The sequence below is a fragment of the Eretmochelys imbricata genome, chromosome 7 (genome assembly GCF_965152235.1).
Source record: "Eretmochelys imbricata isolate rEreImb1 chromosome 7, rEreImb1.hap1, whole genome shotgun sequence".
NCBI classification, from domain to species: Eukaryota; Metazoa; Chordata; order Testudines; family Cheloniidae; genus Eretmochelys; species Eretmochelys imbricata.
In genome coordinates, this window is record NC_135578.1 from 51,426,950 (window position 1) to 51,443,140 (window position 16,191).

Here is a 16,191-nt window from a genome sequence, read left to right on the forward strand (position 1 = left end):
ATGGGTACCAACCAATGAGAATCAATCTTTCTTTAGGAGAATAACTAAAAAGTACAAACGCAGAATATGATTAAGATTGATTATTTAAATTAAGGTTTTCTACTTGCTGATTTAAATCATGATTAAAAGCTGATTTAAATCAATCCATCCTGCTTCACAAATGTTTTTCGTTAAATTGATTTAATGTTCTGTTGCCTTTTGATAAGATTCTCATTCCTTGGTTTGACATATAGCAGGAACAAACACAGCAGCACCGAACAGCTGCCAAAGAACCTGCTTGAGTGAATAGATCCCTCTCCAATTCATTCTCAGCAATAGACTGACATTATGCATGTTGTGTTGTGCAGTACTACTGCAAGTACAGTGATTTTGATAAGAGGCTAGCTAAACAAGATTAATAAGAGCCAGGGTGAGTAATTCTTAAGCTTTCAAGTATCTAGAGTTTTGTAACTGGTTGAAGGAGCCATCTGTCAGTTTAGTGCCTGTGTAGTGTCCATGTGTAATAATAATCATTTACCATACATGCTTTCCATTAGACTACCTCAAAGGCAAGGGAGTGAGTAATTATGAATGTCAAATAAACTTTTTAAAAAAGGCTCTGCAAATAATTGCCATCAATAAAAAGGGTTCATTCAATCAGGTATATTATTCACTACAAATAATTTGTCCAGCTGTACTTGAAATGGGTTTTGAGTGCTGCAGCCATCACTTTATTTCTGAGAGCACAGCTGAGTAAGTGCAGCAGTCTTTCTTAGCCCAGTTTTGTGGGTGACTCTTTTTTGTCAGGTCATTGGGAATAAAACCTTTTGGTTTGTGATTAAGCCTTTGTGTTTTAGGATCATACTGAGGGTATGTCTACACTCGCAAATTTCTGCGCCACAAGCTATACCACTTTTATTAAAATACTAGAATTAAATCGCCCGTGTTAGACTTGCTGGAGTCCGGGGCTGAAGCCTGAGACCCATGACCCAGGGCCGAAGCATGAGGGCTTCAGCCCTGTGTGGTGGGGTTCAGGTTACAGGCCTCCAATTTGGGGCTTTGTCCCCCCCGCACACATACAGCTGGAGCAGTGGGGCTCGGGCTTTGGGCCCCCCACCTAGGATGGTGGGGCTCAGGCAGGCTCAGGCATCAGTCCCCACTCCATGGGTTGTGTGGTAATTTTTGTTGTCAGAAGGGGGTCATGGTACAATGAAGTTTGAGAACCCCTGCATTAGAAGAACAGAGCTGTTATTATCCCCATCCTAGAGATACTTCGGGTCCTTTCAAATATGTGTGGCAACAGAGACATCTTGTGGCCAGTTGAGGAAGAACCTCATCTCTATGTTTCCCATATGGGACCCAGGAGATGCATCCCAGAGCCTGAGGTCAGGATGTCCAACCTGTGGCCCTCAATGTACAGGGCTGCACCCTGTGAGGTTTACAGTGAAGGGTTTGGATCAGTTTTAGTCACTGTGGCGGGCACTGCCTCCCCCCCCCCCCCCCCCGCAGCACAAGTTACAACCCCTGTCTAGAGCAGCTTTGCTTTGAACCAAAATGCTGTGAGCAGCTGTTGTCCCTTCCCTGCTGCAGCTGTTTAGCAGCTCCCCTGCTGGCTTCCTGCTGCATTACAGGAGCAATGAAAGTACCTGTGGCTGTTCATCGTTACCTCCCTGCTGGGCTGTGGGAACCTCAGCAAGTGGGACAGGAGTTTGACTGACCGCATCTAAGACTGGGAAATCTTCCCCACGGAGCCTAGGAGTGCGGGAAAATCAACAATCCATTACAGCTTCCTGGTTCTCTGCCCTGCCCCAGGCTCATGTGCTAGTTGACTGTGGACCCCAAGAGATCACTTGCCAGTTAGGGATAGCTGGAGGGCACCAGACACAGCCCCTCCCACTCTCAATATGCCCTTGTCCTGTCCCCACCCTAACAGTGCTACACTGAGGCAGAGGTCAGGAAGGCATAAGAGCTGAATGTGCTGGCTCTGCAGCCACTGGAGACTCCCTCCACCAGGCAGCTTCTGCTCTCTTTGTATGACCCAAGGGGCATTGAGCAAGTAGACTGGGCCAAAGGATCTGCTTCAAAGTATCAGTGTGGACCCATGGCCTCCTTGACATAAGTTTGACTCTCATGCTGATAGGGCTGGTGCCAAAAGCCCACCTCAGGCTCCTGGCATGTGTCTCACCCTACGATTGGCATACTTGTAAATCTTTTCTCCTTCAGCTGAGATTCCTCTGGAATCGCATGAACCCAAGACCTGGGTCACTAAAACTTCAGATGGTATGACAGTCCCGACCAGGTTGAGAGAGCCGGCAGTGCTGAGGAAATCATGTCTGTCATTGAAAAGGTTGATTATATCCTGGCTAGACCTTCTTCAGGGAACATCTTTCCCTCTTCACATACCTGTGCTGTAGGGAGGCAAGGTGGAGGCTAACATGCTCCATCCAGTCTGCTGGGGAAGAACTGCAGCCTGTGACTTGATTACAAGAAACCCACATCAGAGCTGTGACAGAACCAAAGTCCTACCTTGGAGGGGCGATGGAACTGTTTGTATGGTGGGGGTGCTGAAAGCTGTTGAACCCTGTATATGGTGATAGCCATGCATTTGGATGCTATTATGTCAATGCCCATTGCTTTGTCTGGTACAGAGGTGCTGACAGGACCTCACACTGCAGAATGCTGGGAATATAAACTTCTCCTAGGCACCACTGAGACTGCAGGAAGAGACCCCAAATAACTCCTGCCTCGTTCTGCTCTAATCTGTGGCTGACCTCCAGCGCACAGCACCATCTTGCCCCTCTGCTGGTCTCCTCCTTGTGAAAAGGCAGGGGATGGAAACATTAGAAAATTCTACGCCCCTTTTCTATGTGGTTCAAACCCTTGACCCACTTCCAAGAAACACCACAGGGGCTGTCTGCACTCCACAGTTATTGGCACCTGGGTCTGAGCACCCTGCTTAACCTCATCCAGGTTGGAGCACCCCTACAGCACAGACCTACCCACTTTACTGTGCCTTTACTGTGTCTGTGCTTACCTGAGTGTCTCTGGGGGCATATCCCATAGTTCTTTGTGCTGAGACACTCTAGGATTCTTTCCCAGTCCGTTGTGTCAGTTGCAGGAGAACTTGTCTGTCCTCTGGGGGGAAGTTGTGGGAAAGGTATTGCAGGGCTATCAGCATGTGAGTGAGGGGTTTTTTTGTTTGTTTTTTTTGCCTGCATTCTCACCACAAAGGGGGTGGTTCCAGCCTGAGTTGAACTGGAGCCCAGGTTCTAACCTGGCTCACTAGCTGGGCCAGCTAGCCTGGGCATAAAGTACCTCCAAACCCAGCTCCAAGGGTCTTATGCATGGACAGAGGGAGGGTTGGGCTAAGACCTGGGAAAGATTCCAACTTAACTGTGTAGTGAAGGCAGAGAATGGCAGGCAGGCCAGCCAATCTGCCCCATCAGCATTTCTCAGGCAAGAGTCCACTCTCTTTTCTTTATATGACTTCCTTAGTTCTGCAGCACCCATGGGTGTGCAAGACCCTTCACAAACAAATTAAAGGAGCAGGTCCCTGCCTCAAAAAGCTTCTGATCTCAGAGATTCCAGGGCTAGAAGGGACCACTGATCTAGTGCTGCGGTGGGCAAACTTTTTGGCCTGAGGGCCACATTGGGAAATAGAAATTGTATGGCGGGCCATGAATGCTCACAAAATTGGGGTTGAGGTGCGAGAGGGGGTGAGGGCTCTGGTTGGGGGTGCGGGCTCTGGGGTGGGGCTGGGGATGAGGAGTTTGGGGTGTAGGAGGGTGCTCTGGGCTGGGACCGAGGGGTTAGGAGGGGGATCAGGGCTGGGGTAGGGGCATGGGAAGGGATGCAGGTTCTGGCTGGGGATGCGGGCTCTGGGGTGGGGCTGGGGATGAGAGGTTTGGGGTGCAGGAGGGTTCTCTGTGCTGGGATCAAGGGGTTTGGAGAGCAGATGGGGGGTCAGGGCTGGAGCAGGGGGTTGGGGCATGGGGAGAAGCTCATGGGTCCAGGCACCGAGTGGCGCTTTCCTCAAGTGGCTCCTTGAAGCAGTGGCATGTCCCTTCTCTGGCTTCTAGGTGTGAAGTGGCCCCCGACCCTCGGAGTGGGGCCATGCTGTGGCTTCCAGGAGCCGCGTGGTACGGCCCCTGACCCAGCACCCCAGCTGGAGCGCCGGAGTGGGGCTGAGCCGCGTGGTGCGACTCCCAACCAGGCTCCCCAGCTGGAGCTTGTGGGCCAGTTTAAAATGGCTTGCGGGCCGCAGTTTGCCCACCCCTGATCTAGTGTGAGCCCTTGTATAGCACAGGCCAGAGAGCTGCCCCATAATAATTTCCACAACAGAACTTTTAGAAAAACAGCCCATCCTAAATTAAAAATTTGTCAAGGATTGTTCCAGTGGTTAATTACTCTCACCATTATAAATTTACACCTTATTTCTGGTCTGAATTTGCCTAGCTTCAACTTCCAGCTAATGGAGCAGGGTCCACATGAATCCTAAGCACGCTCAAACTAAATGTTCATGAGCCAAGCCACTAAGGCGGGATCTGAAGCAGGATATGCTTTACTGGGGAGATCCTGCCATGCATAAGGGGCAGCATGAGAACGCAGGAGGCATGTAAGGGGACGCTGACTGCTGGGCGGTAGAGGCTGGGAATGCTGGCAAGGTGGGGTTAATGTTGCAGTCAGTTACTAGATCACTGAGGTACGGCAGCACTAAGTTAGGAAGGGCCATGGGCTTGTCTCTACTGTCCATTTTGTTGTGAGCAGAGGCATCTGTGGGACGTAGACTGAGGTGGTCAGAGTGACAAGCCAGCAAGGCAACTTGAGCAGCTGCGTTCAGAATGGACCCGAGGCAAGCAAGGTGTCGTATTGGGGGCCAGTGAGGAGGGGCTGCAGTAGCCATGGTGTGAGACATTGAGGGCTGGGGTGAGAGTTTAGCTGTGTTGACGAAGAGAAAAGGCCAGTTTCAGAGATGCTGCTTTTTCTTATGCAGTGGGATTTGGACACGGCCTGAATATGTGGGTCAAGAGGGAAGGCCGAATCAGAGAGGTTACAGGGCTGAATGACTGTGGGGATGATAGTGTCCGCAGGGAGAGAGGAAGCTGAGAGGCTGGGGAGTGGGGCACACAAGCAGCTCAGCATTGGCCACCTGGTCAGGTGAGGCAGGGTGAATGGGGGGCTGTGCTCGAAGCTGAAGCCAAGGAGCTTGAAGAAGATGATTAGTGGAGCTGGAGGTGCCAGTGGAGAGAGTGGATGGGGAGTGATGTAGGCAGGGATCGGGGCAGGAGGATACGGCCAGAGGCTGTGTTTTGGGTGGTAGCGTGTGCCATCGGGAGGGCAGGCGCAGGAGGTTACAGCAGTCCTCACTGGAGACTAACTAGGATGGTAGCAGTTTATCAAAGATAAAGTTGGATCCCAGAAACTTGGTGGCAGAAATAGCAGGATTTGGATTCCTGAAGGAGTTTTCTGTGTATTTGTGCTACTCTTAGTGCTAGATATTTGCGGGGAGGGTTGGCAAAGGGGGGGTGTCTCCCTCATAATGTATGCTGCAATTGTGACATCACTTTATTAATGGCAAGATCCATTAGCACATGGAAATAACTTTCTAAGTGGAATCAAAATACTAGATTTCTTCCAGCCATCACTTGACAAACCCCTGTGGGAAAGTCCTGCTAGCCCTGAAGAGTCAGAGCATATGCTGGACGTGGGGGTGGGGTGGGGAGCTGGACATTTTTGATCCAAATACTAATAGTAGCGAGTGTGTGCATCCCCGTCCATGTGGGCAGGGCTACAGGTATGGTTGAAGGATCACCTTTGCTTCATTAGTAGAAAACCTGTTGGACTCTTATGTGGTAAAAGTTACTAGGGAGACAGGCCAAACAGTGAGGTGAGAACAGCTCTTTTCTCATAGGATTCTCCATTGTTTTGCAGATCAGAACAAGACTAATTCCTGGGATTTCTCAGCCGTGGCTGTCTGCCTCTCGTGAAGCTGCCCCCTCCCAGCCCATGCGGCTCTCCCCATGCCCCAAGCGTGCAACTGGTGCCGAACGCAATGTGTGTTTGTCAAACCATGGAAGTGGGCAAGTATGGCAAAAATGCCAGTCGAGCCGGAGAGCGAGGGGTCCTGTTGGAGCCTTTCATTCACCAGGTGGGCGGCCACAGCAGCATGATGCGCTACGATGACCACACTGTTTGCAAGCCCCTCATTTCCCGAGAACAGCGCTTCTATGAGTCCCTGCCCCCGGAAATGAAGGAGTTCACGCCTGAGTATAAAGGTGAGCCCCAGTGCTGCTGCACAATGTAGCTTCCCACTCTGTGGGGCTCCTGCAGCTGGGGGCAGGTTCTGTTTGTCATTCCCTTCACTTCTGCTGCTCTCCACTGATATGATGTGAATGGTGTGGTGGGTAGGGGTGTTCTCGGTCTGTGTGTACAGGGCTGAGCATGTGGCTGATGATCAAGGAGATAATTTCAGTGCCATGCTTCATTCTGAGAAGAGTCCTGAATTAGCTCCTGACTGAGCCATGTTCAGTGTATGTGGATCGGCCGGAAAAGTCCTGTTTTGAACCCTGCCCAGATAGCCTCAGAAGGCTCGTCCTCCCACTCTTCACATCAAACAAGGAAGTTGTTAAACGGAGGTGATGGGTGCCTCTTTATACAGCTGCATGCCGAGTGTGCTGGGTTCCAGCTTTCGTTGCAGGGAAATGAATATGGAGGTATCACCAGGGTGAAGACCCTGCTTCCGGATGGCTAACAAAAGCAGAACTGAAAGTGCTGCTTCCTCTGAGCTTCCCCTAAGCTCCCGGCAGCGCTCAACACTGTTCCCCACGGCACTCAGCACTGAGTGTAAATAGAACAGTGAAGTCGGTACCTTTGCTTTCTGGGCTTGACTGTATCAGCTCTTTTCAGTACTCTGGTTCATCTATGGGAACAGATGTGTGGAAAATATGAACAAACTGCCAAGGCAGATGTTCTGAATCTGGTCCTAAAAATGTGCATTCCTGGTTTTCCTGACCTACTTGCTGTTTGTGAATATTCAGGGGAATGGGGGCATTCGGTGGCAGCAAGTGAGCTGTCACCCCCTCAAAGCCTGATCTGCTTTGCAGGTACCCTGCCTTCCTATAGACGTGAAACGACTCTGTCTTGGGCGAGCTGAGCTGCATCTGTGCCAGAGTAAGGCAGTTAGATACGCTCCCTGGAGGAAGGACCTTTTCCTCTTGGCTTTCCTCAGCATTACCATTACCACAGTCTGGATGCGGGGACTAGGTCCAATTTACAGATTCACCAGGCACTCCATGTCCGAGTGCGCTGGTGTGTGATTCATGATAGTACGTTAAAGCTTGATGGGTGTCTAGCTGGTCGTCCTAAAGAGCTAGTGAAATTTTTACCCCTCTTGTATGTGCCACATTTGTCACTGAAAAACCATTCACAGATGTGTCAGAGCGTGAAAACGTTCACTTGGAACTGAGTTTTCTACCCCTCCAAATGCAAACAGTCTTTAAGAGTCACCGGGCTGACCAGGAGCACCAATAACTTTTCAAAGTGACCAAAAACTAAAACTAACTCTGGTTTAGAGTCTTCCATCTCCAGCAGGAAGTGATTTGTGGGGCCATTGGGATATGAGGAATTGCCAATCCCTGTGGCCAGGCTTGGCAGAGTTAGATTTGCATGTATGTAATTTCAATGGAGGAGGATGTTTGTTTTTAAGCATTTTTAAAATTTGTATCAGTTTAAATTTTCCTAGTTGTGGGAAATTATAGGGGAGTCAGACATTTATTTAGTGACAGTACACATTGAGGTTCAAAAGGTTAAAGTTTTTTATAACCATTCAAACACGCACTGTCAACATCAGATGTCAGACTATCCAAAGGAAATAGCCTTACATCAAACGCAAAGCTCTTAAGCAACTGTTTCTTACATTGCTGAGCTATAAATGTCTATGACTTTGGATGGAAATATATTTTCATTGGTTTGTGTGTTTAGGGGAAACGTAAAAACCATCTCCTTCCAGGCCTAGAGGTAGGTCACTACAGGTCACCTCTTCAGCCTCAGGTGGAAGCTTGAGTCGAGACCTGTGGGGGAGGGAGGTTCACAGCAGGAAAAGCATCACCACTTGTACATGTCAGTACAGCTCACTCGAAGCTACTCCCTCAAGCCAAGGGGCAGGACTCCTGCCAGCTAAAACTCCTCATTTCCCTCACTGCCCACTTCTCCTCCCTCCACCCCCACTCTGGTCCTCTGCCTGGCCCAGGCTCTTTGGGGGGCACATGCTCTGCATGGCACATGCAGACTTTGGCTTCTCTTGTCCCCTTCCTGCCTGCACACTAGGTTATCCACTTGTTACCATAACTCCATCAATTGACTGCTGCACGACAGGCTTCCTGCTCCTCATGCCCCTCGGGGGTGGGAGTCCAGAACCCCAGGCTGATATGCTCAAAAGCTGGGAGCTGCTGCCATAGTCTGCCCAGGTACCCCCAGAGAGTGTTAGTGTGCCAAGGGGAAGCAGGCAAACTTACAAACATGCGGCATACCCTGTTCAGGTGCTGCTTCTCACATAGTCATGCCTCCCTGAGGAAATCTTCACCTGACATGCTGGACACTGGGCTGGCTTCTCTGTGATTGTGCACCTGGTAATGAGGCAGCCAGTTGACAAATGCAGACAGCTCCCAAAAATGTGTCCATTTCCCTCCCTTTTTATCAAATTTTGAAAAATTTCACCCAGCTCTGGAAACAGGGAGAGACAGCTCAAGGTGTGAGTGCAAACTCTCCTAGCCAGCAGCGATTACTGTCCTGTTAGGACTTCTACACAGGCCCCAGCCAGAGTGCCGCTTGGCAGTCTGAAGAGGAGCCCTGAGTTGGAGCTATACTGTGACATTCCCACTTCTTGTTGCCATCCCTGCAGAGTGGAGTTACTGTTGGGGGATTCCAATTCTTAACTGGGTATTTCCGGAGTCTATAAGTTTCATGGTTTTCTCCATCTTGCACTAATACACTCTCTGGGACATGTGGGGAGATTAGGGGCATGTCCATGCAAGTGATACTGTGCAGCAAATTGGGTTGTAATTCTGCCACGCTCCAGCCTGCTGCAGCGCCAAGTGGCTGCGCGGGCCCAGCTGCCACGGCACTAACAGCTGTCTCATGCACTTTGGTGTCTCATGCACAGGCTGAAGCAGCATTACAGTAGAGTTCCCTTGGGAACTTTTAATGCACAGCAGCAGGTTCACCCAGACAGTTAGTGTGCAGCACGCTGGAGCGCTCTAGATTTACACCCCAGCTTGCCGTGCAGACATTGCTCAGGTAGACGTGCCAAAGTGAGCAGCTCCTGACTTTCTAATTCCTGAGTTGGGGGCTTGGAGTCCAATGCCCCAGTGGGCACCGGGAGCTTGACTGCTCAAGCCACAACCCACCAGGGAGAACTTGCATACACAGTGGCTCTTAAGGAGACATCCTTAGCAATTGCTGTGGACAGTTGTTGCATCAACCCCAGCTCTAGCTGCACCCTTCCCTCAACACCCCCAAAGCACCCCTGGAGCACGGTGGCAGGGGACTGTGGTGGCCTGTGCATGGAGGCTGCCTCAGGTTCAGGAGTACCATGACTCACAGTAAGATCACAGCTCCAGGAATGCCAGCTCAGTAATCGACTCGGTGTGCCCAGGTGCAGCCCAGCAGCGGCTCTCCCCACAAACCTTAGAAAGCGCCTCTGCCTTAATCATAGAATCATAGACTATCAGGGTTGGAAGGGACCTCAGGAGGTCATCTACTCCAGCCCCCTGCTCAAAGCAGGACCGATCCCCAACTAAATCATCCCAGCCAGGGCTTTGTCAAGCCTGACCTTAAAAACTTTTAAGGAAGGAGATTCCACCACCTCCCTAGGTAATACATTCCAGTGTTTCACCATCCTCCTAGTGAAAAAGATTTTCCTAATATCCAACCTAAATCCCCCCCACTGCAACTTGAGACCATTACTCCTCGTTCTGTCATCTGCTACCACTGAGAACAATCTAGAGCCATCCTCTTTGGAACCCCCTTTCAGGTAGTTGAAAGCAGCTATCAAATCCCCCCTCATTCTTCTCTTCCGTAGACTAAACATCCCCAGTTCCCTCAGCCTCTCCTCATAAGTCATGTGTTCCAGTCCCCTAATCATTCTTGTTGCCTTCTGCTGGACTCTTTCCAATTTTTCCACATCCTTCTTGTAGTGTGGGCCCCAAAACTGGACACAGTACTCCAGATGAGGCCTCACCAGTGTCGAATAGAGGGGAACGATCACGTCCCTCGATCTGCTGGCAATGCCCCTACTTATGCAGCCCAAAATGCCATTGGCCTTCTTGGCAACAAGGGCACACTGCTGACTCATACTCAGCTTCTCGTCCACTGTCACCCCTAGGTCCTTTTCTGCAGAACTGCTGCCGAGCCATTCAGTCCCTAGTCTATAGCGGTGCATTGGATTCTTCCGTCCTAAGTGCAGGACTCTGCACTTGTCCTTCTTGAACCTCATCAGATTTCTTTTGGCCCAATCCTCCAATTTGTCTAGGTCCCTCTGTATCCTATCCCTACCCTCCAGCATATCTACTTCTCCTCCCAGTTTAGTGTCATCTGCAAACTTGCTGAGGGTGCAATCCACCCCATCCTCCAGATCATTTATGAAGATATTGAACAAAACTGGCCCCAGGACCGACCCTTGGGGCACTCCACTTGATCCCGGCTGCCAACTAGACATGGAGCCATTGATCGCTACCCGTTGAGCCCGACAATCTAGCCAGCTTTCTATCCACCTTATAGTCCATTCATCCAGCCCATACTTCTTTAACTTGTTGGCAAGAATACTGTGGGAGACAGTGACAAAAACTTAGCTAAAGTCAAGGAACAACACGTCCACTGCTTTCCCTTCATCCACAGAACCAGTTATCTCGTCATAGAAGGCAATTAGAATAGACAGGCATGACTTGCCCTTGGTGAATCCATGCTGACTGTTCCTGATCACTTTCCTCTCCTCTAAGTGCTTCAGAATTGATACCTTGAGGACCTGCTCCATGATTTTTCCGGGGACTGAGGTGAGGCTGATTGGCCTGTAGTTCCCAGGATCCTCCTCCTTCCCTTTTTTTAAAGATGGGCACTACATTAGCCTTTTTCCAGTCATCTGGGACCCCCCCCCCGATCGCCATGAGTTTTCAAAGATAATGGCCAATGGCTCTGCAATCACATCCGCCAACTCCTTTAGCACTCTCGGATGCAACGCATCAGGCCCCATGGACTTGTGCACGTCCAGCTTTTCTAAATACTCCCAAACCACTTCTTTCTCCACAGAGGGCTGGTCACCTCCTCCCCATGCTGTGCTGCCCAGTGCAGTAGTCTGGGAGCTGACCTTGTTCGTGAAGACAGAGGCAAAAAAAGCATTGAATACATTAGCTTTTTCCACATCCTCTGTCACTAGATTGTCTCCCTCATTCAGTAAGGGGCCCATGCTATCCTTGACTTTCTTGTTGCTAACATACCTGAAGAAACCCTTCTTGTTACTCTTAACATCTCTTGCTAGCTGCAACTCCAGGTGTGATTTGGTCTTCCTGATTTCACTCCTGCATGCCCGAGAAATATTTTTATACTCATCCCTGGTCATTTGTCCAATCTTCCACTTCTTGTAAGCTTCTTAATCTACCAAAACTGGCACAGGGAGCCAGAATAGGCTTCGGAGGCCCCACAGCCAGTATCCAAATTAGCTGATTCGACTCCTGGGCAGCCCTTATGAGTCTCCAAAAAGCTGTGGAAACCCCAGTGAGCTCCATACTGGTGGGGGTGACCCCAGCAGCTCACAAGGCAGGTAGTTCTTGTGCCTGTTCCCTCCCTCTCGCTGCAGGATCTTAATGCCTCCCAGCCACTTCTGGCTGTACCCAGCCAACACCCAGGAGAGGTGGGGAGCTGTTACCCCCTGTACAGAGGGCCTGAGGCCCAGAGAAACAAAGGCCACCTCCAAACATTTTGGTCTAAGTTACTTACCCAGCATCACATAGAAAGTCAGTCAGGGCCTGCATTCAAACCCAGCTCACCTGGGTCCCAGGCTAATGCTTTAGCAATGTGACCAAACAGAAAGTAACTGTCACCTTAACTGAACTGGCCATCCCACATAACTCAACCACTGACCCAGCTACTAGATAGATAACACGGGAGTGGTGGTCTTATTTAGTCTGCAGAAGAGAAGAGTGAGGGGAGATTTGATAGCAGCCTTCAACTACCTGAAGGGGAATTCCAAAGAGAATGGAGCTAGGCTGTTCTCAGTGGTGGCAGATGACAGAACAAGGAGCAATGGTCTCAAGTTGCAGTGGGGGAGGTCGAGGTTGGATATTAGGAAACACTATTTCACTAGGAGGGTGATGAAGCACTGGAATGTGTTACCTAGGGAGGTGGTAGAATCTCCATCCTTAGAGGTTTTTAAGACCCGACTTGACAAAGCCCTGGCTGGGATGATTTAGTTAGTGTTGGTCCTGCTTCGAGCAGGGGGTTGGACTAGATGACCTCCTGAGGTCTCTTCCAACCCTAATCTTCTATGATTCTGTGATCAGGATTCTGGATTAGGGGCTCAATTCCTGACCTGTACAAGACGTGTGATCCAGTGGTTAGACAGGATAGACAAGCAATAGATTTTGCACATTCACTTCCAAAGGCAACGTGGATGAGACCTGGGTTCTTTCCCTAGCTCTACTGGAAGTGACCTGCAACCTCAGTTGTTGTATCTCTAAAATGAGGCAGTGGGGTAGGATAGCTGCCTGTTCCTACAGTAGGGTATGGGACCTCAGTAAAAAGGGCTGTCTGTGTAGGGCTCAGAAATATTATCAGCAGCCAGTGGAATAGGAATCTTGAACTCATGCGGGGTCCCAGAGCTGTCATGGCTTGCAGTTCCCTGATTGCATCTGTGCAGTATTGCTACAAGCTGGGTAGTGACTGTGTGTACAGCCGGACACAGTCTCATGGAGCACTGGAACAAGTCATTTCTGGAGCTGAAGACTAGCTCTCGCTGGGTGCAGACCAGGGATAGGAGTGTTGTGTGAATCTTTCCTCCTGTTCGTTCTCTCTCTCTCTCTCTCTCCCGGGACAAAAGCCCTATGTTTGATAGGGCTGTATCACAGCAACCTCTTGACCAAATGCCCCCACATTTGCATCATGAGTTCTCCCGAGTCCTGAACTGCCGTGTCCATTTTCAGTCAATCTGATTTAAATAGGGTTAAAAACTGGGCTTTAAACAGAAACCCTGTTGCCACTATGGAGTTGCTAGCATAACTAGGATAATTCCCAGGACGGGTGTCTGGCATGTGCTTCCTCTGCTAGCTTCCTCATGCTGCTGAAGGGTAAAATGTCTGTTGTAACAATCCACCCCAATTTTGGACTGCAAAAACCAAGCCAGGAGACCAGAGATCCCAAGTAGAAATGCTTAATTCACTACCATGGATCCTTCTCTTGGTTCTCCAGTGATGGGCACATGGCTACTATTGCTTGCTGTCACAGATAGGCACTCATTTAATTTAGAAATACAAAAAACTACATTAATGTTTTTTACTGAGTGAATTAGAAATCTGAATTGCTGATGACTTCTTCGAGCAAGAGCTCTGAGGAGTGCTGTTCGGAATGCCTAGGTGAAATCCTACCTGTCCTCCTAGAAGAGGACCAGAAAAGCGCCTTCCTGAACTGGAGACATCACACAGATGCGTCCATAACTAGTTGGAGTGACCGTCTGAGAGACGTTGCACCAAGTCTCCCTTGGGCCCCTCCAATGGCAGTGTCAGTTGAGGAGTCACTAGCATTTGGTTTAGACCACACCTTGAGCCGTGGCTTTCGAAGATGCAGAGAGGCAACACTGCCTCAGCAAACAGACTGCTGGGTGCGGGGTGAACCTTGCCTGCATTAGCTGAAGCGCAAGCTGCTGACGTGGCAGGAGGATAAGAGATGAAACTTTCAGGCTTTCTGTAAATTGAGGATGATGTGTTGGTGGGCTTCCTGTGACTGCTGAGGCTGCCCTGCCTGTAGGCGTTCAGCCACCGTTGCCATGCCCTCCTCTGCGGGGCTAGGAACCCCACAGTGATTGCTACGTGTTCATACATCAGTGCCAGTAGCTGGGTGTGGTAGTTTGTTTGAGGAATTTTCCCTTTGCAAGATCCTCGTGCAGGTTGCAGCATCTCAGATCCCTTCCTGTAGAACTGTTCCACGGTTCTAGGTTTGTACTGGTGCTGTCTGCTTTCCCTTCCCTGCTGACAGCTCTTACACTGCCAGTCACAGACATGCACGGCTACCCCTTGAGGGACTGCTTGGATTGAGATAAGCTACCTCTCTCTGGTAGGTGTGGTGTCTGTCTGCTTTGAGGGAGACAGTGATGGCTACATTAACTTGGTAGCATATCCCTACGTGGAGAGCGAGGCCTTGGAGCAGGATGACATGCCAGAGAGGGACCAGCCTCGGCGTAAGCATTCCCGCAGGAGCCTTCACAGATCCAGCAGTGTTGGTGAGCACAAGGAGGAGAGACCCAGCCTGGCCAATGACAACCCTGAGAGGTAAAAGGATGGGGGCTGGGAACAGTGCAGACTGCAAGCACACCACTTTGTCATCCCTCGGTCAGCTCTGGGGCTTCCTGGCAGAATAGCTTTCCCTTGCACTCCCCATGTCGTACAGTGACTGGCCCCAGGAAGTGATGCAGTGCAGAACTTGCTGGAGTGTGGTCCCTGGCTCACTTGTCAGTGCGCACACCTGGCTGTCACACACTGCCCACTTCTAGGCAGCATCTCGTCCCAGTCACTGGCCTGGTCCTTCCCTCTCTGAGATATGCTCAGGCTGGAGCCACGAGGCCCCTGGGGACTAGCTGCCACTGTGGCACATTCTTGAAGGTCCCTGGGGCAAGCCCTTTGCCTGCTGGGGTGATCTAGGGGAAGGTTCCCCTTTCAGCAGCCTGTGCCCTCCACTGATCCTGCTCCTGCTTTGTGCAGATAGGCCCCCTCCAGCATGGAGGCTCTGCTGCAGGCTCGCCCTGGAAGAATTGCTGGCTTTCACTGAGAATAGAGACTGACATTGCTGGGTTGGAGGTCCGGGCGTATAACAGGAGAGGGGATGGGAGGTCTGGTGATGGGTGGTCTTGCCAGGAAAAGGTATTGGGGTCTGGTGCTGTAGTCTAACTCCTGGCTGTGACAGATTAGATATCTAGCCAAGGACTCCCTAGCATGCATGTGTTCTCTTCTTTGTGCCAGCAGCATCCAAGAGACAAAGAGCCCCAAGGTGGAGCTGCACATCCATTCCGATGTTCCGTTTCAGATGCTGGATGGGAACAGCGGCCTGAGCTCAGAAAAGATCAGCTACAACCCATGGAGTCTGCGCTGCCACAAGCAGCAGCTGAGCCGCATGCGATCGGAGTCCAAGGACCGAAAGCTCTACAGTATCCTCCAGAAAGCAGAGCCAGGGCAGCTGGCTGCGTCTGCCAGAACGTTGCCGGCAAAGGCTTCCCACCTCTGCAAGGAGTGACGGGCACCTCGCCCTTGGCTAATGCTCAGAGCACACATTCCCTTTGCCATCAACACAAGCAAAACCAGCTGGGCCAAAGACTGGGGCCCCTCTTCCATTACTCCTTCCATCTGTCCCTGCAGCAGTGTCTGTCCAGGCACCTGGGAGGATTGTCAGGTTTTTGCCAAGGACACTGGCAGTGCCTGCTGGCTAGGTGCCACCTGTATCACCAGGTCATGTCTCCCCTTCTGGTCCCTCTGACAAAGACTGGGCTCATATTTTCCTGCCTGGTACTACTGCCTTGTGGGCTCTCTCCTTTTCTCCCTACTGGGCTTGTCGTATTCCCCTCTTCTTGGCTGCTGTGTCCCTGACTCCCTTTTGTCCCCTTGTGCCCACTCCCCGGAGTGTATTACTGCTCCAGGAGTCCCCAGAGAACTTCCTTGGTTCCTGGTGGTTGGCAGCTCTGAGAGATGAAATCTCCTTGACATGTTTCTTAGAGTTTCTTTTGCTGGAGAATGTGGTGCACCATTTCCGATTTCCCTGTGTGCTTGACCTGAAGATGGGGACCAGGCAGCATGGAGATGATGCTTCTGAAGAGAAGGCTGCTCGGCAGATGAAGAAGTGTGAACAGAGTACCTCAGCCACGCTGGGCGTGAGAGTCTGTGGAATGCAGGTACAATATCCCAGGGTTTGTCTGGGGTAGCCTGTGGCACAAAGACATCTTCCCCACTCCTCCTCGAACAT

At 50.7% G+C, this 16,191-nt stretch overlaps 1 protein-coding gene across 4 annotated transcripts in view; it reads left to right on the forward strand.

The window, feature by feature from the left end:
* Positions 1-16,191, forward strand: part of IP6K1 (inositol hexakisphosphate kinase 1) — a 71,034-nt gene that overhangs the window by 46,991 nt on the left and 7,852 nt on the right. For 3 of the 4 annotated variants that reach the window (XM_077821865.1, XM_077821862.1, XM_077821863.1), the window contains 4 exons: positions 5,911-6,254; positions 14,300-14,510; positions 15,198-15,382; positions 15,945-16,120. In XM_077821865.1, coding sequence (XP_077677991.1) covers positions 6,032-6,254; positions 14,300-14,510; positions 15,198-15,382; positions 15,945-16,120 — 795 coding nt within the window. In that variant the 5' untranslated portion in view covers positions 5,911-6,031. The remainder of the gene's footprint in view (positions 1-5,910; positions 6,255-14,299; positions 14,511-15,197; positions 15,383-15,944; positions 16,121-16,191) is intronic. The other variant, XM_077821864.1, reaches the window with a different exon arrangement.